The 10,620-nt window shown below is 41.5% G+C and overlaps 1 protein-coding gene across 6 annotated transcripts in view; it reads right to left on the bottom strand.

The window, feature by feature from the left end:
- The window catches only part of elavl4 (ELAV like neuron-specific RNA binding protein 4), a 93,915-nt gene that overhangs the window by 43,369 nt on the left and 39,926 nt on the right, over positions 1 to 10,620 (bottom strand). For all 6 annotated transcript variants that reach the window (XM_037698105.1, XM_037698104.1, XM_037698101.1 and 3 more), the window contains exon 3: positions 6,693 to 6,939. In XM_037698105.1, coding sequence (XP_037554033.1) covers positions 6,693 to 6,939 — 247 coding nt within the window. The remainder of the gene's footprint in view (positions 1 to 6,692; positions 6,940 to 10,620) is intronic.

Here is a 10,620-nt window from a genome sequence, read left to right on the forward strand (position 1 = left end):
TGCTATTTTTGGTTGTAACTGGGACCTTGGGTACACAATTTCGTTCCGTCCCATGTACCACATTTGATTTGAATGACAATAAAGAACGTTGAACCTTGATGTGAATCTACAGAAAGTTGTTAACAATATTGTGTGCATTAGTTACAAAGATGCCTCTACAGCACTGACAGCTTCATCATATAATGGCACATTTCCACCTTCACTTGGAGATGAATCACAAGAGCAGGAGGAGAGAAAAGTTGGGGGTAAAGATGAACCCATCTCCAGTGTTGTGGCAGACCTGTCTTTGGAACTGAACATAAATTGTATAGGGAGGTGGGCTTGTTTTTCAGTGGTAAAAACTCACTGCTATTTCCAGAGAGTAGCTCTCTGGTGTGTTGGCAAGGAGTTATGACTAAGGCATTATTTGTTTCCTGAGGAGCAGCAGGATGCCCAATGTATGAGATGAGAAAATGAGTGTACTTTAAGCTGGTGTCTTGCCTGCTGGCACTAATATGTAATTTCAGATTTCCTTTCTGTGTATACACACACATTAAGAGAATGCTGGAATATATTGACACTTACATACCTCTGCAAAATCACATAGATATTTATTCGATTGGTACAAACAAAGGCAAAGTGGATGCATGCATGGTTCCGCTGAATTTCCAGGTATAAAATCAAGTTACATTATAAAAACATACACATAACACTGTGAGAAGGCACAGTAAAGTACACACTCGTATGATGTAAAATACACAAAAAAGAGACTCTAGAGCATATTGTCTGTCATTATTTTGTACCCTTTGTTGTATCATGTGACTCAGAGCCTTGCTCTGCAGAGATGAAAGCATCTTCATCTCATACTATCATCAGGCAAGGCTCACGCAGCACATTATACATGCTTTGATCTAAAGTGGAAGCTACCAAATGTAACGCATGTCTCCAAGAACAGATTTTAGTCTGTCTTACTACACTCAATTGTTCCTAATAATATTCTCTTAAATTATGCAGACATTAATCAGAAAGTTAATTTGTACTCTAGACACTGTTGTCAAAACAGAATTAGAATTTGAACACAATGGCAGAACAAAATGCCTCTGCTCCGCGTGTAACAGCAACATTATATCAAAATGTATTCAGTTTTGTCTTCTGATTCTGTGTAGTTTATATATTTGTTAAAATGAGGGCACTGCCAAACATACGGTAAATCCCAGAATATAGAAAAGCAATTTCTGCATGAATTGGGGGAGGGGGAGGGGGGGTCTGATGTGAGGGGACCTTTACAGGCTATTTCTTTTTCTCCCATTATTTCCCACACACTGTCACCAGCCAAATATTGATGTCATTCAGAAGTCATTAGAAGGTCTGCAAAGCAAAAATCTAAACTAGTTGCAGGAAGCTGCAGTGTGCAGAGATCCGAGAACAAAATCTGAAAAAAGGAAATTTGCTCAATTAGAACAATATTTAAAATGACTAAATAAAAGAGTGGAATCCAGTGTATATAAAATACATGCTTCCATCCATCTTTCTGTCTCCTGCTCCTACAGCCACCTAAGGTATAGCTATTTTTGATGGGCTGGAGCTTTTTGGCATTTAAAAAAGGTACCTTGTCATAGCTTCATTTCAAACTACGCTTCACTCGTCTCCACGACTCGCCGCCCTCGTGAGAAATTGGGAGAGCGATAAACACAAAGAGAACAAAGGAGAACAGTGCCTTATACACTAGGAGTACAGTAAGAGCATAACATTTGGCATGCATTGAGCGCATTTAAATAAGTAAATTCATAAACAGTCACATCCCCCGCAAGAACACATCGACTGTAGATCCCTCTCCCACTCACTCATTCAACACATCTTCCCTCCTGGGTTGCCAAGGTAGCAGCCAATGTTGCAGTCAGGAGGCTCCCACTCTCAGTTCCCAAGGCCCTGCTTCCACCAACACAGACACACTCTTGCCCACGTAGAAGCTCAGGGACAAACACACACAAACACGCACACACACACACACACGCACGCACGCACACACACACACACACCCATACACACACACGTAAACCACCCCCTCATGGTGGCACCCTGAGCCTTGGGGCCAGTGGACTGCAGCCTGAAGTGTGTGGGCTTGTTAAGTGGAGTAGCTGTGGAATTGAAGAAAAGCAGTGATAGACAGAGATTCCCCCACCCCCTTTAAAACATGGATAACCCTGGTATGTCATATTGAGGAACCTAAGCTGCTGCCTGGCCCTCGTCTGAGAGAGCAGCCCTTCTTTCTTTACCCTTCCACCCTTTTGACTGGTGCATCTCTGCCTGCCCAGGGTGAAAGGTTGAAGGCGGAGGAGCCAGCAGAGGATAGCTCAGCCTGTGGATCTGAGGCCAGCACAGGTACAGTCACAACCCCATTGTTCTACGTAAAGGCCACTCAGAGTGAAATGAGACAGGACAGAGGGTGTCTGACAAGAGGGTCACCAGAGGAACAGTGCAACCAAGCAAGCCCAGGATGACCCATTCTGGGTCCAAAGACGTAAAAAGAAGGGAGTTGAAGGAGTGAGGCTACGGAGAGGAGACACAGGACATTCTTGGGACTCTGAAACTTTAATGTGTCCCTGCCTGCTAGTGTATGCACCCCTAAGCCTGTCAGCTCTCCTAATACCTGACTTTATAGATGTCAAATCCCTTTTTCATCTCTTTCCATGTCAGCTTTGTTCACACTTTCCGCAGCCTTCAGACTATTTCAGGTTCAGATAAATGCAGCCTGGATGTGGGATTTAAACACACCAGATCTCACGCAGCATGCTTTCAGAAAAGGCTTTAACAGGTCGTAGTCATCTGTTACTACATAAAAACATGGTATGTGGGTGTTATAGAAATAATGTTGTTTAAGTAGCTTAACTTGCAATCAGAAGTGAAACAAAATTCAGCATTGCTCTCAGTCATGTGAGCAGCACTCCGCACCAAAAAAAGATATGGTTTATTTTGAAGTCTGATAAGATAATTATTTTAAATTATTCTTCTTAGGTTTTTAGTTTTCCTTAAAAACATAACTAAGGACAAAAACCAGCAAACTGAAGAAAAGCAAGATTTATTTGGAAGGCCAGATGTTCTGTATGGATTTCACACTATTGGATATGCAAGATGGAATTTGTGTCACCTCTGTCAAAATAATTTGACTTAAAGTACACATTTTTGTTTGCAATAACTATTAACACCCCAGTACAAACTGATCAGTGGAACTTATGGGCGGATGTGGCTAAGTGATTAGAGCAGGCGTTCTTCAATGTGAGAGTTGGGGGTTCGATTCCACCAGCAGTCACATGCCAAAGTGTCCCTGGGCAAGACACTGAACCTCTTACTGCCTCCGATGTGTGTCCCAGCAGTGTATGAATGTGATAAAGCAATGATTAATCTTTGTATAGATCTAATAGAGTGCTGTATGAATGGATAAATGAGGGCACAGATTGTAAAGTGCTTTGAGTATCTTCATAATATAGATACAAGTACAGCCCATTTACCATTTAACTAACGAAAAGTCACTTGAATGCAGATTCAGCTAAACCACAAAAATTGAGAGAAAAGGTTTATTTTACACTAACATTTGAATAAGATGTACCTGTCCTGATGTAGTAACTGGAACTGCAGCAGGTTTTCATGAAGCTCTGGAGCTCCTGTCTGTCAGAGGTGCACCAGTTTGAACATCTGACATCACATTCCATCTATTTTTCATAACCAACATCTGCTTGGCTTGCTACATTGTCACTATGATTTGCATCAGTTCCCTAGATTACATGTATGAAACCAGCACATGGAAGGTGACTAAAGTGGTGTGCACAAAAACGGCTTTATCCTGTGTGCTCTGGAATGATGTTTTTACAGGGGTGGGTGCAGAAATTAAAAAAAATATTTCAAATGCATAAGCCGACTGAATGCATTTCACATTCATAAAAGGTGAGGCAACTTTGATGCTGAAGCCTCACAAATGCCATTACCCGAGGAAAACAAGTAGGCAGAAAAAAGGCTATCGACATTGTAATGCTATTGAGCTTTTGGCCACTGTAATATTCACCACAATATAAAAATGCAAATAATGGTCGCCCATAAAATTATGTTCCCCCCTCACAGCCCCAAACATTCACTCACCAATGCAGTCAATTCATGTTGCAGCATAAAAAAGCTATTTACTTCTCTTCCATATGATTATGAAAACAAATGGTTTCATTTCTTCAGCAGAAATGCAGCTGATGCAGAAGAATTATCCCGTGAAATGACTTACTGACAAGGATCAGTCAATTCCTCTCTGGGAATGATGATTCTCCCCCCACAATATTTTCCCCTAACTTTCAAAAAAGGCTCTTTTCTAAAAAGTAAAAAAAAAAAATTGAGAACCACCATTTAAATTAGCAATGCACATAAATTTCTTTAAGAGGGTATACTTGTAGCTCAACGTTTTTAATAAAAACTTAACATTTTAAACTGTCATTTTAAGAGATGTTTAATTGAAATCAGTAAAAAAAACAAAAAACAAAAAAAACAACTTAAGATCTGTTTTCTTCAAGTCTTCACAGGCATACAAGAAGGGAACAGGTGGAAGGTGGTCCATGGCTTGTGTGCAGATGTGTATGTGTGGGTTTCAGAAAGATTTGTGTAAGCTAGCTTTAAATAAAAGATTAACCTGCATGTCCTCGGCATGTTGTGAGAGCACCAGGCAGAAGTGGTTGCACAAGCAGGCATGAAGGTGGGCGAGCAGGCAGGCGTATGGGGAACAAGAAAGACACCCAGAGGTGGCTCCTCTACCAGCTGAAGTCAGCCAGGATGACAGACAAAGCTGAAGTGTCTCCGCCTGCCAGCACTCGCCTGAGCCTCACGCCATCCTGGCATCATTGGATTTGACAAGAGCAAGTCCACAGCAAGCGGAGAGGATGCCGAAGACCTGCCTGTCTCACATTCCTTTGAGAGGTTGAAGTGCTAACACCTTGTCAGTAGGTTAGTCAGGATTCAAACAGGATACAGAGGTGCAAACAAATGCCAAATATTCTTAGTTTGAAGGGGATTTGTTCACATCTGCCCTATTAAAGCTGATACAGAAGTAGGCAACCACTCTTTTTGTGGCAGACAGATTTTCCAAATGCCTTTATGAATATTTTTGTGGATTTATTTAACTTAAATCAACCTCTTTTGTACTCTTGATTCAGAAAAGCTGAATGTGAAGCAAAAAGAGCCTTTGTATTCCCATCAGCATGAATATGTAACTACAGAACATTTTCACTTTGAAATTTCAACAATGAAAATATCTTCCTAAATCTTAGCTCACACAGAAATATTGATAAAAACCTTTAGATCTCAGAAACGGACCTGCTTTCATTCATTGTAGATATGCATGATGGATGAAGACGAGCAGATGTACTATGCTTTAACTTGAAAAAAAATGCTTTCAATTTTACACCCTCCCTTACAGAAACCTGGCACAGTCTGTTAATGATTTGAATGACTGTTGGAGAATGAAACCTCTTGGCATTCCCTGCTGGAGGGAATCTGTGCTTTGTTAGCCTAAAAGTTTGCATGGGAAAATTGCACCCGTGGGAGAACAAAACGGGCATACACAGGAAGATGGAGGGAGGGCAGGATTTATTTATAACTTTTTTGCGTTGATGCAAAGTCATCAGTTAGTTCTCGTGGCACAGAGCAGAGAAGTACCATAAATGGTTTAGAAGTGAGCGAGCAAACATTTCTACCTTTCTCATGCTCCATTTTTGGTTTGAGCAGGTTTACAGTAATGCTGTTCATTTTAAACTCGCTCCAAGCAGCTGTCGGTCCCTCACCGCCGCTGATGGGCAAATCACACTTAAAGAAAAAATCAGCTGAAGGGGGAACATGGTGATAGTGATGATGATAGCATGGTATCGCAGTGTTATTTTTGAACACATCCACCATTATCCTAGTGTACCTAACTCTCAAGCTCCATTTTGTGACCCATTACAGCCCAAGAGGAAGATGGTTTTAAAGAGGAATCACGAAGCAGCAGAAATATTTGTAAGTGTGAGCTTAAAGAGTGTGGCCATCTTTCAGTCAAACTGTCCTTTCTTTACAGAAAGTCAAATTTAATGAATATGCCACATTTTATGTATCTATGCTTGTGTTTACCCTCTTTACCTTGCCATCCCATAATGGCTGATCTCCACTGCCTGGTGCTCTTTAATGAGATTATCAAGTGTTGAGTGTCAGTAAGTAGGATCTAAAATGAAAGCCATTATGGAGCATTATCACAAAGCTGCAACTCCCCCCACCTCCAATCCATCTGCTGCATGGCCACCCACACAGCCTCTACGCCCAGATTACAGCCGTGATTAGCACTGCAAAGTGCTGCTTAATTTAAACACCTCTGGAGAACATGTGGCACTTCGCTGCATTGCTGAGTCGCCATGCTTGAACACACTGAGGGCGAAGATGGATCTTTCTTTGAAGACATTGCGTACACACACATACTGTCACGTACAGTGACTCTCTTCTACTACTTGAATTAGCTTGAATGGTGTTCAACTGTTTGGCTTCTGCACTTCTGAAGAGTTTGTGTCATTTAGTTTATGACATGCCATATTGAATTGACCTTTTTAATGGTTTTATTTCAGTGAACCATGCTTATGAATGCGTTAAAACAATTGTAATCACAGCTCATGTCATTATGTGTGCCAAATTCCAAAGTAAAAGCTTTCAGTTTGTACCTGTGATCTTATCACGAACAAGCTTGCAGGACTCGATTTCACCGATGCTACCAAACAGGCTGCGGAACTCCTCCTGGGTCATGTTCTGGGGCAGGTAGTTCACAATGAGGTTTGTCTTGCTGTCGTCGTTCGTTGGACCAGTCTGCATGGGCGAAGGGCAGCCGCGGCTGTTGGTGGTTGGACCATTAGCTGTGGTGCCTCCCCCGCTGGGGCCATTTGTCACTGGAGCCTCCATGTTACTGATGATCTGAGAGGAGCAAAGAGGGGAAAATGCAGAGACAAGGCAGGAAGAAAGAGAGGGGAAGATGTTATTAGCAAAAACTAATAGTCTTGCAAAAAGCTTTAAATTTTTTATTTTGTAAAATGGTATACAGCTGTATCAGGTGAGGTCAATAACCTTAAAAGTGATTGTTGACAGACAGTTTGCAACTACTTTTTTTTATACAGGCACGTACATGCAAAATTAAATTGAAACTATATTTTTATGATAACTTTATCCAACAGAAATTAGGTAAGAACATTTTTTGTAAAAATGTGAATATATCCCTTCGAAATTTGAGGCTTTGAACCAGCCACTATGGAGCACAAGCCAGTGTATCTCTTCTGCAGATCCCATGCTCAGGTAAATGGTGATGCTTGTGTCAGGAAGGACATCTGACATGAAACAGTTTTGCTCAAACTACTGTGTAAATTCTTCTAAGTGACACCATAGCAGATCGGTGGAGGCCCGGGAAACGACCACCACCGGTGATGTTGATAAACAAGGTGCCGGTGGAAATCGTGCTGTTGTTAGTCAAAAACCACGAGGAGGGAAACATTTCAGGAGACAGTGTGAGAAGAAGAAAGTCAAGAGTGTAATGCTGAGGTTGGTAACTCTAAATGTGGAGACAATGCCAGGCAAAGGATAGGGCTGGCTGACATGAAACAGAGAAGGAAGGAAGGTCGATGTTTTATGTGTCCAAGAGACCAAATGGAAGGGCAGCAAGGCTTGCAGCATTGGAGCAGGGTTTAAACTGTTTTACCATGGTGTGGATAGAAAGAGAAATGGAATAGGGGTGGTCCTGAAGGAGGACTTGGCAAATAATGTAGCTGAGGTGAAAAGTGTCAGATAGGGTGATGTGTTTAAAAATAAAAGTAGAAGGTCTGATGATAAGTGTTGTTAGTGGTTATGCTCTACAGTTTGGATGCAACATAGAAAAGAAAGAGAAATTTTGGGTGGATATGAATGAAGTGAAATGTGGGAGAGGGATTAGGCTGGAAAGGATGTGCAGCAGGTTTGGATTGTTAACGATAGGAATGGTAATGTTCTAAAAAGTGAGGAGAGTGTGATGGAGTTATGGAAAGAGTACTTTGAGGAGCATATGAATGAAGAGAATGAAAGAGAACGAAGAATAGTAATAAGAGAAACTGTGGACCAGGAAGTGGGAAAGATAAGTGAGGGTGAAGTTAGGAAAGCTCTGAAAAGGATGAAGAAGGAGAAGACAGTAGGACCTGATGACATCCCAGTGGAGGTTTGGAAATGATTAGTAGAGATGTCAGTGAGGTTTTTGACTCAAATATTCAATGGCATATTTCAGGGTGAGAAAACGCCTGAGGAATGGAGAAAGGTGCTGGTGCCCATTTTTAAGAACAAGGGTGATGTACAGAGTTGGAGCAACTACAGAGGAATTAAGCTGATGAGCCACACAGAGATCCTGGAGAGAATTGTAGCATCTACAGCGGAATTAAGTTGATGAGTCACACAATGAAGATCTGGAAAGGAGTTTTGGAAGCTAGAGGTAGACTAGAGGTTACTGTAAGCAGCAGTATGGTTTCATCCTGAGAAAGAGCACCACAGATGCCATCTTTACTTTCAGGATGCTGATGGAGAAATACGGAGAGGATCAGAAAGAACTTCATGGTGTCTGTAGATTTAGATAAAGCATATGACAGGGTGTTGAGGGAGGAGGTGTGGTATTGCATGAGGAAATCTAGGGTGGTAAAATCTGGGTATGTTAAACTGGTATAGGACATGTATGAGGACAGCAGGACAGTGGTGAGATGTGCTGTAGGAGTGACAGATAGCTTCAAGGTGGAGGTGGGATTGTATCAAGGATCAGCTCTGAGCCCCTTCTTGTTTGCTCTGGTGGTCAGGCAGGAATCCCCGTGGATTATGATGTTTGCAGATGACATTATGATCCATGGTGAGAACAGGGAACAGGTGGAAGAGAACTTGGGGAGGAGGATGTTTGCACTTGAAAGAAAAGGAATGAAAGTTAGCCGTAGTAAGACAGAATACATGTGAATGAGAGGGAGACTGGTGGAACAGTGAGGTTACAAGGAGCAGAGGTCACAACGGTGCAGGACTTCAAGAACTTGGGGTCCATTGTCTAGGGAAGTGGGGAATGAGGTAACAAGTTGAAAAAGAGAGTCCATGGAAGACGGAATGGAAGGAGAAAAGTTTCAGGAGTGATTTGTGACAAAAGATTTGCAGCAAAGGTGAAGGAAAAATTTACAAGACAGTGGTGAGACCAGTTATATTGTATGATCTGGAGACAGTGGCATTGGCAAAAAAAAAAAAAAAAAAAACAGGAGAAAGAACTGGAAGTGGCAGAAATGAAGATGTTGAGGTTCTCCTTAAGGATGGATAAGATTAGGAATGAGATCATCAGAGGCAGAGGTACAGCACAGGTTGAACTACTGGAGATAAAGTTAGAGAGGCCAGACTGAGATGGATTGGACATGTCCAGAGGAGGGACAGTGGGTATATTGGTAGAAGGATGTTAGAAATGCAGCTGCCAGGAAAAAGACAAAGAGGAAATATATGCATGCAGTTAGAGAGGACATGGATGTAGTTGGAGTGAGGACAGAGGATGCAGAGGACAGAGTGAGATGGAGGAGGATGACTCATTGTTGCAACCCCTGAAGAGGGAAAAGACGAAAGAAGAAAAAGAACTAAATTGCACCAAAGTTATTTTAGTCTCAAGTCAACGGTTAAATATACTTAACTGAAGTCAATCAAATATATTGCATTTTGCATATCTCAAGTAACAATTTAAATTATCCTAAAACTTTATTCAATTGATTTTGAACTTTTGTTAATCTAAATGTTTACAGATGATCTTCCTAAAAGATGAGACTATGAGGGTTGATGTAATGCATAGTTTAAAAGTTGGACCAATAACTGAAGCAGCCTTGCCTCTGGGGCAGCAAGTAACTCTGAATCATTAAATTTTAACCCACGTGCTTTTATGTTTGTGTAAGATTCTTGTTCTGAGGGAGTACACATTACGTAACGTGTGTTTTTAATCTTTTTTGGTAACAAAGACTCCTTTTTGGCATGCAAGTACTATATATACATATATATATATATATATATATATATATATATATCCATTATCTTTACCCGCTTATTCCATTTTAGGTTAGGTCACGGGGGTCGCTGGTGCCCATGTCCAGCAATCACTGTGCGAGGGGCGGGGTACACCCTGGATGGGTCGCAAGTCCATCACAGGGCCACATAGAGACAAACAAGACAAACAACCATTCACTCTCTCACTCACACCTAGGAACAATTTAGAGTTGCCAATCAGCCTAACATGCTTTTTTTTGGTCTGTGGGAGGAAACCGGAGCACCCGGAGAAAACCCACGCATGCACGGAGAGAACATGCAAACTCCACCCAGAAAGGCCCCTGGACCGGGGTTTGAACCAAGGACCTGCTCGCTGAGAGACAGCAGCTCTACCAGTTGCACCACCGTGATGCTATATATATATATATAAAATCAGTTTATAACTATTCCTACACTCTGATAGCAACATCTCTTTGTGAAAAGAATTTGAAGTCTATTTGAAACTTCAACTTTTGGCTGGAAATTGAGGTCCAGGACTAATTGCTGACTAACATATCTGCCTGTTAAAGATAATTTTATTTAAAGTGGTTCTAATAT

This window comes from Nematolebias whitei, chromosome 3 (assembly GCF_014905685.2).
Source record: "Nematolebias whitei isolate Nwh7 chromosome 3, NemWhi1, whole genome shotgun sequence".
NCBI classification, from domain to species: Eukaryota; Metazoa; Chordata; class Actinopteri; order Cyprinodontiformes; family Rivulidae; genus Nematolebias; species Nematolebias whitei.